Source organism: Brachyistius frenatus, unplaced genomic scaffold, assembly GCF_029030835.1.
Source record: "Brachyistius frenatus isolate BFR_SWC_R1_liver_20210118 unplaced genomic scaffold, ASM2903083v1 Contig_31, whole genome shotgun sequence".
Lineage (NCBI taxonomy): Eukaryota > Metazoa > Chordata > Actinopteri > Embiotocidae > Brachyistius > Brachyistius frenatus.
This window is the reverse complement of record NW_027210630.1, coordinates 3,230,360-3,248,676: the sequence shown is the minus strand read 5'-3', so window position 1 is coordinate 3,248,676 and position 18,317 is coordinate 3,230,360. Positions and strand designations below refer to the sequence as shown.

The window sequence follows — 18,317 nt, the reverse complement described above, 5'->3', positions numbered from 1 at the left end:
ATATATATATATATACCAGGGGATCACTGCAGATACAAAGCAGTGGTATCCCTGTCACTGCCCTATAATCAAACCACACTCCTCATAAATTCCCTCTTATCCCAGTGTCAGTCCTTGCACCACGTCGGCAGGTCCCACTGTGCTTCCGAACGCCAGGCCGCCATGTCGCTCTCCGCCTGCGAGGTGACACACACAACAAAAACTCGATTACACAGGGTAAGGTTAGCTTCACTGAATCACTCGCACAAACTCTCTGCTTCAAGTTTCAAATTAAAGTCAGAATAAGGCAGGCAGTGACAACGTGGGTGGCCCGCTTCAATGTCCGACATAAACACCTGTGAGTCACATGACATTAAGACAAAGGCTCCCAGCTGCCACACCTTGAATGCTGAAAATGTTTTTTTATTAATTCATCTACAAATAAAGAGCAGAATTAACTTACTTCATGTGACAGTTCTCTGGTCGTACCTCTGCACCCCCTGTTAGGAAACAAATTGTTGATTTTTGATATTTAAAATACAGCCTCCCTCCTTCTTTTTCTGCTATAAAAAAAGGAGACAGGTAGCGCAGTGGCTGATATTCATGGCTTTGAGATGCATCTTAAATCGTACACCTTTGTCATTCTTTGGCCGGAGACATCAAACAGGTGCTATGAATAATTTATCTTAAGAGTTTCACATTGATAAGGTCACAATCTGCCAGGTCTGGACACTAAACACAGGACATCTTCACACCTTCACTTCACTGTCTTTTTCACACACATGTGCCCTCACACACAAACACCAGACACACTCCCTTCAAATAAAAATACACAAACTCTCAAGAGGGATTTGTCTGTGAGTGGGTGTGTGAGAGAGAAAAGGGTATCTTTTGGTTAAACTATTATTTTTAATAGTGTTTTCATTTAGAAATGTGTGATATGTTTAAAATGCACATATTTTACACAAGTGCTGTGTTGGGTAATATGTGCTCTATTTTAACATTATAATAAATAATAGTTTACAGTTGTGAAAGGGGAGGTTTAAGCAGAACTTTGAAACTTCACGTCCATCTATGTTAATATATGGCACTGAACATTTTCAAGGCTGCTAAATGTAAATAATTGTCTTTCAGTCAAACTGCCTCACAGAGTTAGAGGGGAAATCATTTTCTTTTTTTCTCCGCACTGTTGTAAAGTAGACTGCACCAGTGTGCTCAGTCATTCTCAGCTCCAGCATGCTGATGGTTCAGCTACACTACATTTCTAATTAAGCCCCTGCTGTGTGTTGGTTTTGAGAAAAAAGATGAGGAAAAATAGTGCAGTGCTAATATCATGCCATTCATTTAGTTATGAACCAGAAGATATACAACTAAAAAGTTAAACCAAAATGTGGCAAACTATTGCCCAGCAACCAAAACAAGGCAACATGACAAACAATGTAAACATCAATCTGTTGAAGCGACCAAAAGAGGAGTAATTTGTTTGTATATATCAGTTTTGTATTTTCTTTTATGTAAATTTACCCACCATAAATATGTATGTAAATATAAAAATGTGGGTAAACTCTTTTCAGGTGAGCCCACCATCCTCTATACTATTATGACAGCGACAGGACACTATGAACGGTGAGCCATGCCATCTTTTTTTTTTTTTTACACCCCCCTTGAAAAGACCCATAAAAAACACTTCTCCACTGTGTTGACCCCCCCTTCCTCCGCTCTCCTCCTCTGTCTCTCTCTTCTTGTGCGCTCCCCAAATAATCACAATACTTCTTAAAAATGGTTTTGCACTCTTCTGTGTCGGAGGGTAATCTCACTCTTCTGTCGCTGAGCTATATTTCTGCGGTGTGTTGTCGGATAATGTGAGGATGGGATGAAAGGTAATCTGCGTGCAGAATTCCTAAAGCTCCCTTATCCTTGTTGAATTTCTCAAGAATTCCACCTTTGCCCCCCGGTTTCCCTGAAATAAATTACCTTAAGGGTGAGATGCCCTCACGCACCCCCGTTTAGGTCCCAGTTTTTGTGTTGCCCTCTTTAAAAGCAGTCAAACAGGTATTAAGTCCTGTTTTAATTCACTTTATTCCTTAAGGCTGCATCGCTCTCTGGATATTTGACAGCCATTTGGGGAATGAGACTAAATTATTTCCCAAACTTGCATAAAAATAGTACACACAATATTAAAATGGTGTTGTGTTGATCATTCATTTGTGATTACAATGTTATATTAATTGAAAATATTAATGAGATTAACAGGATGTTTTTAAGACTAACTCTCGGCCACTGAATGTCACACGTCCCTTCTGATAAAACATTTTCCCACATCAGTTGATTTTCTATTAGTTTACTCTGTGTATTCAGCTTGGCTGTTGATTGATGCATGCTAGGATTCCTTTCACACTGGATCCCTAAGAAGTACACACGCTGTTGAAAATCTTGTTTCCCCTCATAGAGCTTCTGGTACTTAAAGTTTGGTTTTTTGGTGTACTACAAAATTACAGTGTTTGCACTGTGGAACCACGAGGGTTTCACTGCTAATGGATTTATAATCTCCGTCTCTGGGACCATCCAAACTAATTAGCACATAGGCTCTAAAGAAATGATGGTTAGTGAGCAATAAAGCCATTGCCCATAGCATAAACTGACAGTCCCTCTAACTTAACTCCAACCTCAAACCTAATTGGGAAAGTCTTTTCAGATATTGTCCTCAATTATAGTCTGGGATACAAAAACCCTGAAAAGAGACTTTCATTTATCACATGTAAAAGTGAAGGAGCGCAAATCTCTAGAGACGTGAATCTATATTAACAGTAATGAGAAAATAAACAATATCTACATACAGACTGGGAGGTTTTTCACTGTAGAGTAATGTCATTTTACAGTGAAACTAAAACCCCTTTAGGGCAAAAAGATAACTTTGAAAGTCATGCACAGTGTTATGATGAAATAACATTAAAAAAAATCAACAGCTCTATTATAATACACTTTAAGTCATATCTATCCAAATACACAAACTGTTGTTTGCATTGGTTTTAAACTGATATTTAAACTTCCCCTGTTTTGTAGACACACCTTTACTTTCCATTAATAATTAAAAACGCAATTTTTAGATATATTGTTGCCTGTTAAATGTTAAGGTCTTAAATGGTTGTACCAATAGGCACCAGGATATTTCCACTATTTCTCACGAATGGCTTTTCCATTAAGAGCGATTAGATTATGTCTATTGAAAGTTGCTGATCCATAGAAAAAAAAAAGCAATCGGATAAAATTCGATTTCAAGTGACCTTCTCGTCCCTTTCACACCAATCTGAGCCCCCAGAATAATTTGGGGTACAGATTTGGACAAAAAGACACCCCTTGCACACACACACACACACACACACACACACACACACACACACACACACACACACACACACACACACACACACACACACAACCCCTACCCTTCATCCCCTCCACCCTTTTCAACACATAACCACTCAAAGCAACAAAACCTCAAATACAAACATTAGAATGAATTATTATTTTTTTTATTAAGATGTGCAAAAATATGACTGTTTTTTCAGCATTTATGTATTTTTTTTAAAAGTACAAACTATTACCATGTTAAAAATCCTGCACTATAGCAATAGGTTCCCACTTATAAAACCAGTTCAAAATCTTAGTTGTTGTTTCAAACAGGTCAAAGGCCTTAAAGTCCTTTTATATTTGATGGTTTTACAAATCAATATACCTCTGCAGGGTTACTATTTAAATTAAGGAAGCAAATAAGATGGAAGCCTATTTGTAAATACAGATTTTACTCCTACTGACAGATAACTAAAATGTGTATTGTGTTCATTTATTGTCAGTGACTCCTATGCTGTAAAATAGTATTCATCTTCATGTTATTTTTGTTTAAATGCCAAATGTGAAACACATTGCCCTGATGTCAGTGATCATATTTGCTTTGACAATTTTTTTTTTTTTTTTTTTTTTTTTTTTTTAAATATAGAAAGTGCAAATCATCATCTCTGCTAACAGGTTAACTCATGTCATTGCATTGTCAGCCGCCATGGTGTTTACTCACAGAATTGTAACTATCATTAATAAAAAATAAGTATTGTGAGGATGGGATGAAAGGTAATCTGCGTGCAGAATTCCTAAAGCTGCACGCAGATAACTTTACTCTGCACAGAAGCACAGAGTAAAGTTATTGGGTGGTTTATAGCCACATCTTATGCTCCATTTGACTATTAATCATTGTCTATTATTCAAACAAACAGCCAGGACCAACAGAGTGGATGTGAAACGATGCCTGTAGCTCCAAACATAAAGGTGTCCATCACATAATTCATTTTGGGTAGTTTAGTTATTTCAGTTTTGCAGGCAGGTGTTAAAGTCGCAGGGATGAGCTGTATGTGGCCCTTTAGCCAGAAACATAACACTCCTGTGTACACAGGAGGCGTTTAGAGCAGAGGCCCCTGGAAACGGGAATCAGCCTCTAAGCCCATACAATGTCTTATTGACTATATGCTGTGGTTATAACCCTGATGTGATTACACACAATCAATAATAATCAAACCCTCCACCGTTTATGAATTTCCACATCCGTTTGTATCGTTTTAAATGTTCCAAAAGTGCCTTCCTGTCGTCATTTGTGGTTGTATTTAGGGGCCTTGCACTTCTGACCTCAGTGTTTTCCCAACTGATTGTGCTGCTTGTTGGTTTCAGTCATATAAAAAAAAGCTGCGTTGCATGAGCCATAAAGTCTGGATCTGTGTACCGAAGGCAACAGTTATTGATTACAGATTTGGCAAAACTGTTACGTGCCTCCTATCCTTATACATGTTGAATTAATCAGGTCCTTTGACAAAACTATCATAGAAGAAAAATTTAAGCATTTAGAGATAATGTATTTGTTGTTTGTTATATTGTTTGATTAAAATGTAAAAAATCCGACTTAGCCTTTTAATTCCAACAACACTATAACGTAACAAAGCAAACTGTTACATTACACTTTAAGACGGCTACATAATGCGCAAACGCATCCATCACCTGAAGGACGTGTTAAATAACGTGATTATGTGATTCTTTGCATGTTTTTGCAAGTTAATATTTTATACAAACATGTATATTTTTTTGTTCAAATGAAAGACTTTGAAGAGACATGAAAAATATAACGAAGTTTGCTGACCTAAAATTATTAATGAGCATGAACTTAATTTGGCCATAGGAGGATTAAGTAAAATGTTATTATGTGAGGTTATTTTATAAAGCTCTTTGACGCGCGCTTTGTCCTGGAATAGGTTAACCTGGGCTACACTGCACATCATTTATTTTATATCAGTTTTCATTTAAGTCCCTTCACATCAATAATGCTGCTTTGATAAATCACATCGCATGTCTTCTTACATTTCCTCACTGCAACCATTTCCGACACGTAACGTGTTGTTGCCGATGCACACAAAAAAAATTTGCGACTGTAATGTTTGCATGTCACAGTATACTGGCTAAACTGGCGCTTGGAAAGGAGTGTAAAAGATGGGCAACGTTTGCTCTCCTTGATCAGCTCTTTAATCCGGTGACACTATCGCTGAGACAAACAGACTGCTATCGATCTTTTCATTATGTGTTCAACCATCAAACTGTCTCGCAGGTGAGGTGCACGGGACGTGCAAAAAAGCGGTAGCCTACTCCAATCAGCCTGTAATAACGTTTCTACCATCTGATGAGCAGATGAGTGGGGACCGCTGGAAAATGAAGGAACGAGTCTCTAATCGGCGATAATACGGAGAAAAGAAGCGAGTGTCCACAAGTTTAAAAAGTTGGAACACTGACGCAACCCGGGTCTTCTACAAGCTTTGAAGTAAACGGTCATGTGTCGTGACAGAGAGTTTAGAACCATGCGTGCGTAGCGTTGGAGAAGTAAGAAATAAAAAAGTGTACTTGCCGTCTTGGTGGTTGGTTTTATCCAGGTAGAAAGCTGCTCCTCTACTGGTAACCGCCGTCACTGGCGCTTCTTTCAATGTCCTGCCGTCCACTTTCTCCTTTTTCTCTCGCCGTTTCCCAGATTTCTATTAGAGCCTCTACCCTGCTCCCATTCGCTGTCCCTCTCACTCTCCTCTCTTCTCCGCTTCTCCTGCGGAGCTCCTTTCCAATCTGTGGAGTTAAATCTTAATGATACACTTACAGAAAAAAATCTTTGTCCGATTTAATCTTATTGGTTTCACCTTTTCAAAGACCTGGACACATGGCCGGGAGTTTCAGTGGAGTGTCCGAGACAGGGACGGGAGAGAGAGCTCTCTTGTTGAATACTTAAAAAACAACCCATCCCTCCAATGCGTTTTCAAAGGGGGCACTTGCATATTAACGCTCCATTATATCTGCTAATATCTCTGTGTGGTTAAAGCTCAGTTTACAACGACTTTGATTATTTTATTAAACCGAAATTGTGTGTAATAGTTATTCTTTTCCAACATAGTATTACTATGTTTTGGAGCTGATTTACGCATACCGATTTGGGTTTGTGTTCCATCTAAACCGCTTGCCATCAAAATACTTGTTCACTTTTGAGACTATTTTATTTTGTTGTAATATATCCTACATTTATTCATGCTCTTTGAAAGTTTTTTGTTATAAAACTTTAACATCAAAAAGATTGTACTTTTCAAAAAGTCAAAAAAGACGAAACACCACAGACGCAAAAGTCGAGCTTATTTTATTTTTAACATCAGCTTTTAAGTTTTAAAAATGCACGTTTGAGGACTTCTACATGCATTAATATGAGGTTGTAATTGTACAATGTACGCTAGATGGCAGCGCGATCCAGACATTTTTGAGTTGGAGAGGTAGTAAGCCTGCAGAAACCCTGATACAAAAAAGCCGGAATCCCCATGCAAATTCCCAGTAACTTCACATGATTTTGAATTACTGTCATTATTAAGACATAATGTGACACCAGCTCAGTGATTGTGGAGACTATAGGACCTTGGTAATTATTGAATATTGCTCATTCCTCCGTCTAATTTTAGAGATTTTCGGCCGCTGGCAAAGCATCCCGTTTGTATAACACGCTGTCTTTTATGCATCATTCTTCCCAGTGACATTTTCCTCCTTTTATAAACTGGTTTAAACTCAATTGTAAGTTTTTTTTCAGCGAGACTGTGCCGATTACAGACGACGATATACCGCAATGCGCATGCCAAGGACAAAACAACGTATGAAAATCTAAATCCACTTCAAACCAATAATGACATCAGTTAATTTTATGATAAAGATAACAGTCCAAGACAAACCATTTCTGAAACTTTGGGGAATTTCTCAGCCAGAACCCCCCTTTCAACGCTGCGCATAGTTTTTGGTTTATTTGTCGTGCGTAAAAGCTTTGTCCCCCCCTTCCCTTTACCCCGCTTTTTTTGCTATTCTATCCAGGGTTTCTTCCTCTTTTTGGTGACAATAGACGGCCCATACTAATCAGGTTTCAAAGTAAATAGCAGCGCGGGGCGAGCTCAATGTAAATTGTGCCTGTCAGAGCCCCCCAGCCCCTCCAGTCGTAGATGGCAACACTGCAAAAAATATCCATCCTCAGACACCAGTCCGCTCGGTATTGAGTCTGGAAATTTTGACTTTGCCAAAACGGAAGACTGAATCTTGATACTCGGGGCGAGATGCTTCTACTTGTTTCCACTACCAATCGATCTGTACATTTTATTACAGCGACTGTTAATTTCTCGAGGAATCTCCCTGCATACTCCGCTTTATTTCCAGATATTGACTCCTAAAAATCTACAAACGACTCGGAGTGCAATCGGAAACAAGTGGAATTCTGCAAACTGCACTTGATTTTTTTTTTTCTACAGTATTTTCAGGGGAGAAAATAACATTTGAACATTTGAACACGAGACTAGATGACTTACTGGGATGGACATTTTTTGCAGTGAATGAACGGAGGGGGACTTTAACCAATGGAGAGAAAGAGAGGGCTTGGCTATAACCTTAGCCTCCCATTTTCTCTCTCCCTATCCCCCCCTCTCCTCCTCTCCTCCTCCTCTATGCAGGGCTCTGGCCAGTCAGTCGCCTTTGATTATCAGTCTCCAGCAGCCCCTCTCTTGGCTCCTTGACATGAGCACCATATAAGGCGCAGCGATCTCCATAGAAACGTGTCAGTTTCAATAGTAGTGTCAAAGTTCACTATATACAGACATTCGCGCAGATCCCCCGTTTCGGAAACATTGCTCTGCTGGTCCTCCCGTTTAAGCGCATTCATTTTTGGGTCTCTCCTTCTTCTTGCATATTCTATTAGTTGTTGGTGTTTTTCCTCTTCTTTTTTTTATCTTTTCTCTTCGTATCTCCATTCCTCCTGCTGGAGAGAGGTGAAACTATACATGGGCACTTCATTCGGCGACGCGGTTTTCTTTCGCTGCTGGGTGAGATGATGAGGTTTATTTAAGAATATAGATGTAAAAATCCAGCTCTTCAGTTTTTCCTCCCCTCCTATACGGCGAAGACGGGAGTGTAAAGGAGCAAGGGGAAGAAAGGAGAAAGGAATTTATCTCCGCAGCACTTTGGATCGCGTGTCTTTCCAGCAAAAAGGTTTTTTTTTTTACTCGTTCCTGCGTCCATGTGAATCGCTCCTGCTTTCCTTTGTGGCTATTTTATACCAAACTGCAATTTGTTACGTCTGGACTCGGGTTTTCCTTCAAGATTAGGGATTCCTGAATGGCTGACTGCAATTTACCTTGGAACTGGCCTCCCGATACTTGCATATCCTGATCGGGTGCCTATTTAATCGCCCTCCTGTATTTTGAATGTATTGATCGCGTTGTACTCCCTTCTTACCCCATATGAGATTGCGTGCTCCGATTTGACTTTGCACTGCCCCGTCTTTTGAGATCTCATTTTTTTCCCTCTACGCTTCATAAACATCGGCGATCATTTCGCTTTATAGCACTTTCCGGGGCCGAGATATGGCAATGGTAGTTAGCGTCTGGCGAGATCCGCAGGAAGACGTGGCCGGAGGACCTCCGAGCGGCCCCAACCCAGCAGCGCAGCCGGCGAGGGAGCAGCAGCAGGCGGCGTCAGCGGCGCCGCACACTCCGCAGACCCCCAGCCAGCCGGGACCCCCGTCCACGCCGGGGACTGCCGGGGACAAGGGGAGTCAAAATTCTGGACAGAGTCAGCAGCATATTGAATGTGTGGTTTGCGGAGACAAATCGAGCGGCAAACACTATGGCCAGTTCACCTGCGAGGGATGCAAAAGTTTCTTCAAGAGGAGTGTACGGAGGAACTTAACATACTCATGTCGTGCCAATAGGAACTGTCCCATTGACCAGCACCACCGAAATCAGTGCCAATACTGCCGGCTGAAGAAGTGTTTAAAAGTGGGAATGCGGCGGGAAGGTGAATATATATTTTTAAAGCCCACTCATGATTACGCATCCCAGTAACAGACGAACAGGGCTGCCATGTTGCATTAAGGTCACAGGCTATATGGCTGGGCATACTGCAGTCTCCATCCATGTTTTTGAAAGATGTTTGCAGGAATTGTTAGTCTTTCTGCCTTCGAGAGAGGGGTAAAAGGCCAGTGCAGCCACAGCAGCACTGCCTGTAAATGCAGGTCGCCTGAACAAAGCGGCTCGTCTAGCTGACCCTTTTATTTTGTTTTTCTTGCAGTCTTAACTGTACTGTTTTCAAGCAAAGGCACTAGGTCCGACAAGCCCATTTTTCGTATAGTTTTTTAGAGCAGAAGAGTGATTGTGTGTATTTGTATGTGCCTGTATGCCTGTCTGTGAGTGTGTATGTGTGTGTGTGTGTGTGTGTGTGTGTGTGAGAGAGAGAGAGTGTTTTGGGTGTGTGTGTGTGTACAGTGTGCAAAGGCTAATAGTCCCTTCTCTAACAGTCCCTTAAGTATGTGGAGCTTTCTAATTTATAATTGTAAAGTAGGATTCGTAACCCGTGTGTGTGTGTGTGTGTGTGTGTGAATTTAAAATGAACACACCACCAACCCACGTCTCTCTGGCTCCTTATGCTGACTAGACAGCCCAGACACACTGAATAATGTCGCTGAAGTTGTTCATGGCTCATTGTTTTGCTTGGTGCATTACAGGCCGTATAACTTTCCTCTCCATGTCAAGTGTTTGATTCCAATTTATGCAGACATCCTTCAATTTTAAGATTATTATTTGCAGTACACACTGCATGCCCACGTATATTGTACCCTGACGTACATTAATATTTGATTTGTAATATTAAACAGTAGCTGAATTCCTTTTAATCCCTGCTGACCTTATGGTGTGGGCAAAGAGTGTAAATGTGATTGTATTTAACAGTAATTATCGATCATATTTGTAACATGTTTGGCCACAAATAATAATGATTTAAATAAAAACAACCCCACATAAATATAACGGTAAAATTACAAGTAATTACGCCTGGAAATATTCATAATGGTCAATTTCTTAAATGTACTTTTGGATAACAGAAAACATGTAGGTTTTGTGTGTAAAAGTGGAAGTATTTTCATGTGCATACAATCCTGCTATATAGCCTGCATCCTTAAATACAAATACAAACAATGTGGAGATTGAGGGACACAGCACATCTGCTTTGATGAGATGTTTATGATGTCGATAGAATAATTTGCTGTGAAATATTATACTCTTGCGATCATTGCAGAGTGGTCAATATGTTTTGAAAAGCGTGCTGATTTTTTCATTTCAGTGTATGCCGCTTTACTGAGCATATACACACTAGCTGTAGCTTTCTGACGGTTGTATTACTCATGAACAATGTTAGTCAGTCCTGGATGCACATTTCCTCTTTTTCTCTTTCTTTTCGTCAGCGGTTCAGCGAGGACGAATGCCTCCAACCCAGCCCAACCCAGGCCAGTACGCGCTGACGAACGGCGACCCTCTGAATGGCCATTGCTATCTGTCCGGATACATCTCCTTATTGCTGCGGGCCGAACCATACCCGACGTCCCGGTACGGGAGCCAGTGCATGCAACCCAACAATATAATGGGCATCGAGAACATCTGCGAGCTGGCGGCTCGTTTGCTCTTCAGCGCCGTGGAGTGGGCGAGAAACATCCCTTTCTTTCCCGACCTGCAGATCACCGACCAGGTGTCCCTTCTCAGGCTGACGTGGAGCGAGTTGTTTGTGCTTAACGCGGCCCAGTGCTCCATGCCTCTGCATGTGGCCCCTCTGCTCGCGGCGGCGGGCCTCCACGCCTCCCCGATGTCCGCGGACCGCGTCGTGGCTTTCATGGATCACATCCGGATCTTCCAGGAGCAAGTGGAGAAGCTTAAGACCCTGCACGTAGACTCGGCAGAGTACAGCTGCCTCAAGGCCATCGTGCTTTTTACATCAGGTGGGTGTCCAACATGTCACACAGGAACATGTCTATAATCAAATGAGGCCTAGTTCCAGTAATGTTACTGGGAGCGCAGCTCCTGTGGCATCAGGAATATAGCTGTCAGGTATAAACTGGTCACAAATCTGAGTTTACTAGATGTTTGTGTTGTCGATGAAACAGCTATTTTGTCAACAGCTTGCTACATATCCACTTACATGCATTCCCATGTCAGTTGCAGCCGCAGCATAAGACGTGTAAACAAATCCAGATTGAGTGAGCGCATCAAGTTTTTAAGTGTATCACTCAGTTCGGTGCCTTTTAGATGGGAGATAATTAACAACCTCGTGTGTAAATATTTCATAACGGTGGAGTTTTAAACTTTTTTGAACATGTCTGAACCGAGAGCGAGATTGTTTGCGTTCATAAATTTTGGAACAGGTGTCAAATAATTGAGCGTAAAGATGAAATAGTCTATCACTGGGTGATATATGACAGCTGATGCATTTATGGGTGTCGGTGCATGCTTTTATCCTTGTTTTTCGTGCACAAACACGTGTCTTGGGGTGCAGGAAATAATCCTTAGCAGACTGAGATCAAAAAAGCTGATGCAGTTGACTGTTATGTCAGTGCATCGCTTCTGTATGGACACAGAGCAGCACTGCTCTATAGACTGCTTGTAGATTAATCTAAACTGACCTATTAATTTTCCTACTTAGCGACGATACTTTATCTTGACGCTCAGCTTGGAAAAGTTATAAGCAGCAATTTTTTTAAGTAACCTATTTGTTGATAGCTTAATTGATAACTGACTGAGCCATGGTCCTAAAGGTCCTTATTTACTCTCGGTGCGTAATTTAGATGCTATTTTGGAGTTAGTTGTGTACGCTTGGTGCCATTAGGCCTGTTATGTCAGGGGAGTCGGGTGATTATGAGAAGGAAAAGGGAAATCTAAACTCACGTACAGGCCCCAAACTACTTCTGAAGTTACCTCAAAGTTTTGCCCTCGTTGTCGGTTTTTTGGCCCATTACAAAATTCTGCAACAAGGTTATAGATAATCTATAATTGGACACGCTCATGATAAAATATTCAGTTTTATTGTGGTTTTTAGATTTGGTGTCATATTGAAATAACGGGCACTTTCAATGTCCGTAGAAAGCGGCATAACTCATTTTTTATATTGAGTGAGGATACACTTGTCTTTAGCATATTTCAGTAATTATTATTTATTATTGACTCAACTTCACAGGGATTTATAACTGCACATAGAGCCCACATTACCTTTACTGTGTGTACATTATATTATATAATATTATATAACATAATATAATATAATATAATATAATATAATATAATATAATATAATATAATATAATATAGCAAAATTTCCCCACACTATGTTATATTCTCATACGGTGTGTATACTATTAATAAGGTGTGTATAATCAGGATCTAAATTATCCAAACTATATATTCAGTGCTCACCAAACTACATAGAAACTCAGAGCAAACTACTAATACACGTTTAACATTCAGTCTTGCTCATTTGTGGAACACATTACCACATAGGTTTTCCTTAGAGGACCATATATCTGTTAGTATTTTTTGTTTTGTTTCAGAAGCCATAATAATAACTGTTGGGGGTTGGCAGCTAGGTTATTTTGATATGCCAAATTTTGACGGCATACTGAGAGGTAAATATATGCTTTAACACAAATAATACGGGTTTTGTCCCAGTTACCTTTCTTAAAGTAATATGACAGCCATGTTAGATCCGCCTTATTTACTATTAGCCCATACATTCTATAGTGTCACCGTGTGCAGGGACATAGTTGGCCATATATTTCTGTTGCACGGCATTTCAGTAATTCACCCCAGATTAACCAGAGAAACTACACACACATCCTCCATGTTTTCTAACAGATCATTTAGTTAGTTTGATAGGCTACAACTGGTGTCGGCTATAGAAAGTCATGTGGCACTTTGCCAAGATCAGCGTGGATTGTTTGCCTTTAATAACACCAGACTTGTCAGTATTTGATGCATAAATAATGGTAGCCAGGCTAAACTATTTCACCACAGTTCAGGATCATTGTCTTACATTAACTCCTTATCCACATGTGCACACTGCGGTGTGTGCCTTTGCAAACTTACAGAAATAGTCATTTTCGAATCTGGAAGCTATCTGCTCCCCTGTCCCAGGCTGTTGAGGTTGTGGGGTGCAGTGTTAGAGGCTGGCCTTATGGAGAACTATGGGGTGTCTTTGACCAGCTTTTCTCTTAGTGCAAACATTCTACTGCGGCATATCTCCTGCGAAGCTTTGAACTCCTCTATATCGCTGCCTTGCAAAATTCCTGTCAAGTATTCGCCTATATGTTTTACTAGAAATTTCCAAATGTAATTAATTTCAGACGTATTGATTGGTGTAGAGTTTAAAAAGGGACACTCAGCGTTAATCCAAAGGGATTTGCATACATGGGGCTCTGACCGGCCGGACTAAGGTCACAGTAAATCACCCCGAGATCGCGGCGTTGCCCCCGGGTTCATAAGGTTATTGTGTCTGGCCAAAGTGAGTTATAGCTCTGAGAAATTAAGAATAGGCTTAAAAGCCTCTGCCTGGTGCTTAATGTATAGTCCTTAAATACTAAAGCTGTCTTTCTTGTGCAGTTTGCACAAAAGCACCGCTCAATCGAGAATCTTACAGGGACAGCCCAGGCTTCACGTGGGACCATATATGCCAGCGGTTCCGCTGCTTGCGTTTACAGCAGTTTATAAGCAGTAGAACACGCATGCTTGGGTTGTGTGAAAAACAGCTCATTTTTATAACAGACTAAAGCACGTAAGACACTAACAAGCCTTATATGCTGTTGTCTATATTGAAGCGTGGCTGCACAACCCACCAGTGAGCACCTAACACTCCTCGCCTGCTTTGTTGCGCAGGCTCATTTTCTGACATTTTATGTCGCTTCTGTGTGACTATTGACTTCACCTCCTCTAATAAATTTGATTGCTTTCAGCGGCCTGTCCTATAGGCTCCATCGAAAAACAGGCCAAGAGTGGTCTATGGAGAGAAGAGCGGCGAAATCACTTAACAGCTTACTGCAGAGTAATTAGGTCACATTACATCCCGAGTAATTTCAGATTCATCAGTGCCGTTTATGTTTCCTTACTTGAATCCCCAGTCCAGACATCAAGAGCAGCGGCCTTTCGGCCCATAGCCTACCTTTTTCGCCTTTGGCTATATTACCCCATCACTCCTGACTCTACATGTTTATACAACGCAGTTTTAATGACATTTAGCCCTATATTATTGTTGGTTGTCGTCAGGACAGGCAGCAATATCCTCCACTGAGTTGTGCATCCCTTACTCCTGCAGCAAGTCCCTTGTTTATTCTGTATGACAGTCCCACTCGCTCAGTGTGATGTAGCATGTTTGGGCAGCGTGTTTGTTCATTCCACATTGTCAATAACACGTAAAGGGTGTTGAATGATAACCACAGCGGTTTTTCACGACGTAAATTGGGTATGGCAAGGTGTGCACATGTCAAAGCTGAGCCCATTTGAGGCAAAAATGACCATGTGGCTTTGTGCTCACATTTTGTGCCGAAAATATCAGAAAAAATATCAGCAATGCAATTTGGGTCGTATACCTTTAAAAAAAATAATAGTGGCGAAAAAGTAATGTGTGTATTTATTCGCCTTCTGCTGTTTCTCTTCAGCTGTGTGCTCTTCTGCAGGATTGGTGACCTGACATAGTTTGAAATAGAATTTTAATAATGTATTTTCATCCGACAGTTTTTGTTTGACTTGTTCCTCCGAGTGTTTACTATTAATAATAAGAGATTCAGGGACTTTCCCTCAGCATGTTGTACCTCAGGGTTTAGAGATGTGAGGACCCTAACCACAGTGTTTTTGGTGTGTGTTTCACAGACGCTTGCGGCCTGTCGGACGCTGCTCACATCGAGAGCCTTCAGGAGAAATCCCAGTGCGCCCTGGAGGAGTACGTGAGGAGCCAGTATCCGAACCAGCCCAGCCGCTTTGGGAAACTCCTGCTGCGGCTGCCCTCTCTGCGCACCGTCTCCTCTTCGGTAATCGAGCAGCTGTTCTTCGTCCGCTTGGTAGGTAAAACTCCTATTGAAACCCTCATCAGGGATATGCTATTATCCGGGAGCAGCTTCAACTGGCCTTACATGTCCATCCAATGATCCTTATATGAAAGTGGAAAAAAGAGAGGAAAAAAGGACCAAAATTCAGCACCCCTCACCCCATCCTCCTTCAAGAAGACTATATATAGGACCTTTTCTGAGAAACTTGGAAGACATTACTTTTTTCCTGTCTTCTGGGACTGTGATGGAATACATAATGTACAGAAAAATATTGGAACTGGACTTTACACCTGTGTAAATCCACCCTCATCTTCAAGAACAATACTCTTCATTTTGTAAAATACTAGTCTTTATTTTCCTTTTTTGTAAAAAATACAAATAAAATGAAAAACATCATATGCGCAGTAAGAAAAAAAGAATCAAGACTTAGCGGGAAAATAATGTTTCCAAGCAATTATAAGAATTGTCCTGTGTCTATGTACCTCTCTGTTTTGTATTTTTTCTGGTTCTAAACCAGGGTTTCTGTGATTCTATACTAATAATTTTTTGATATAACCTTTTGCTTCTTATAATGAGTGCGATATATGTTGTCGAAGCTATGTTCTCCAAGAATTAAAATTGAAGTGAGAATTTAAAAACAGAAAAATAAAGAAATTTAGACAAATAAGAAACAGTCTAATCGCTATGACAATATCACCACTGATGGTTGAACTTTTTCCCAATTGATACGATGGACCTGCAACAGCAGCAAACTGACCTCCAGGACATTTTTACTGACATTTTTACTCCAGGACGTCTGGGGCGCCTTTCCCCGGGCCATGAGTGCGTGTGGAGTCGATCATCAGTCAAAGAGGAGAGACATGAAAATCAAAAGCACTTTTAATATATCATTTCAAATACATTTTGTTTGTTTCGTCTTGAAAATTTTCATTGTTTCTTGAATTTTATTGGTTGTTGCCTTCAATTTGCTTACTCCATGATGCAGCTTTTTGCAGAAGGGTCGGTTGATGAAGTTGTGTGATGGTGACTGTACTATTAAAAAAAGAAATAGGCAACCATGTCTCATTCTCAAGCATTTTCCTGGAAGCAAATGTCAAGATGGTCGGGCTTATTTAAAGCCATCTGAGGGAATCTGTTTCCTCTCTGGTTTCTGTAAGAAAAGCGCAAGTGAAGCCTGCAGTTACTGAGGCAGAACCATAATTCAGAATACACAGTTTGCCTCTGTTACACCTACCAGTGAAAACGAGGTGATACACCGGAATAATGGTAATTACACAATAGGCGTATACCTTACATCTTAACAGACCCACTGACATAACTGGCATTGCGGATACAAAGGAGGGGAGACTATACGTGAAGAACTGAAGCACTGGGGTCTCTGCCAGCCTGTGACCGCATTAATGTTTAATATTTTTCCCAGACAGCAAGGGAAGCCTGCGCACCATACAGAGCCGCCTCGATCCTTCGTCACGTGGCTTAATCAAGGTGATTCTCCACAAACCAAACAATATTCCCCTCTCCCCCGTTCTTAAAAAACTCTGCCTTGATAGTGCATGCCTCGATATTGATGTGGGCGTCATTTGGCAAAAGGGTTAGCCCCCGCCGCAAAGCTGCTGTGATATGCGTGATCAATCTGGAAAATGTATTTTACAGCATGTAAGCCAGTCGATAGGAACACCGAGTGTGATGCATTGTGTGGGAATAGAGAGGAGGGAGGGCGGGAGGGAGAGAAAGAAAGAGAGGGGGTAGAGAGACTATGGAGCCAGTGCTGAGACAAACGAGAGGAGAAACGTGTTAGAAGGAAGTCAAGTGTGTGTGTGCGTATGTGAGAGGAAGACAGAGACAGAAAGAGATGTGGCCTTGGTTTGCCTGATACATTCAGAGTGTAATGAGTACATCGATAAGTCCTCAATGTGTTAGATGGGTTACATAGAGTTTCTCTCCTTGCCTTGGTCTGTCTCTGTACGTGCGTTCCCTCTTTTTTGTCTCCATATTCTCCACAAATGACACAGGAAGCCCAGTTATGTACCTGGATCTACCCTCACTGGCATCACTGCATTACACTCACACCCGGAGTGATAAAATGTGATAAATAGGAAGGCGTCATGAAGAAGAAAATAAGGGTCTCGGTGTGACAATTATTAAATTTGCCTGATAGTCCACCGTCTTCATCATCAGACGTGTTGCTTGTGTGCCATATTGCCCACATATTCATCTGCTGACGAGGGACAGTAGAACAGGAGCTCAACTGCATGTAGCACGTTGCAATGCCTGAATTTAATATTGCCATATTTGTTATCCACCTTTATAGGACTGGGGGAGGGGTGTTTGTGCCAGTGGTTTATTTGTTTGTATTGCTTGTCTCCTTCAAAGGCTTCAATATTAAAGTATTAATTAGTTGGCGCTAATATGGAATGAGGTAGGTTGTGCTGTAGGTTGTCCTCAGATGCTCTTTCACAAGAACACATTTTTATTCTAATGACTGATATCTGTTCCTTCGTATTGTACTTAGCTCCAAATCGACCTGTCTGTAGCCCTGGGTCATACGCCTTGTTGTTTCCTAAGCTATTGTACAAACATAAATGTGATATTTCTTCAGTTTGGATCGTTGTTTCCTTGTTGTGGATGTGAATCTCCTCTAGCTTCAGGTCAGGTGAAGGATGTAGAATAATGAGCTGCAGGGGCCTTTCCTTTCTGCCATACTGGAGGCAGAATATACTGAATTTAACCCAGAAAAAAAAAAAAAAAATAAAAACAGGCACACATAATCATCAACATCCACCCAAAACACAGCCTTTAAAACGCAACCTGGATCACTGGAGCTATTAACATCATTCAGCCCGTTTGTTTTTAGCCAGTGTTTTTTTTTTTTTTTTTTTTTTTTAATAAACAGAAG

At 40.9% G+C, this 18,317-nt stretch overlaps 1 protein-coding gene and 1 long non-coding RNA gene across 3 annotated transcripts; one reads left to right on the top strand and one right to left on the bottom strand.

Moving 5' to 3' along the window:
• Positions 1-7,249, bottom strand: LOC138621686 (uncharacterized). Of its 2 annotated transcripts, XR_011310953.1 has the most exons (4): positions 6,195-7,249; positions 5,915-6,123; positions 443-479; positions 1-176 (listed from the first exon to the last, which is right to left on the bottom strand). It is a non-coding gene; the product is annotated as an uncharacterized lncRNA (long non-coding RNA). The 2 variants fall into 2 exon arrangements; XR_011310952.1 differs by having other exon boundaries at positions 5,915-7,247.
• Positions 7,250-7,995: 746 nt separating this feature from the next.
• nr2f1a (nuclear receptor subfamily 2, group F, member 1a) lies at positions 7,996-18,019 on the top strand. The gene is made up of 3 exons (XM_069699916.1): positions 7,996-9,363; positions 10,805-11,332; positions 15,246-18,019. Exons 1-3 carry the CDS (start codon positions 8,931-8,933, stop codon positions 15,518-15,520), a joined length of 1,236 nt encoding a protein of 411 aa, XP_069556017.1. The 5' UTR covers positions 7,996-8,930; the 3' UTR covers positions 15,521-18,019.
• The last annotated feature ends 298 nt before the right edge of the window (positions 18,020-18,317 follow it).

Coding starts and splice junctions, on each gene's coding strand:
- nr2f1a (XM_069699916.1), top strand. CDS start 8,931: ATGGCAATGGTAGTTAGCGTCTGGCGAGATCCGCAGGAAGACGTGGCC. Junction 9,364..10,804: donor AGTGGGAATGCGGCGGGAAG/GTGAATATATAT, acceptor TCTTTTCGTCAG/CGGTTCAGCGAGGACGAATG. Junction 11,333..15,245: donor CATCGTGCTTTTTACATCAG/GTGGGTGTCCAA, acceptor TGTGTTTCACAG/ACGCTTGCGGCCTGTCGGAC.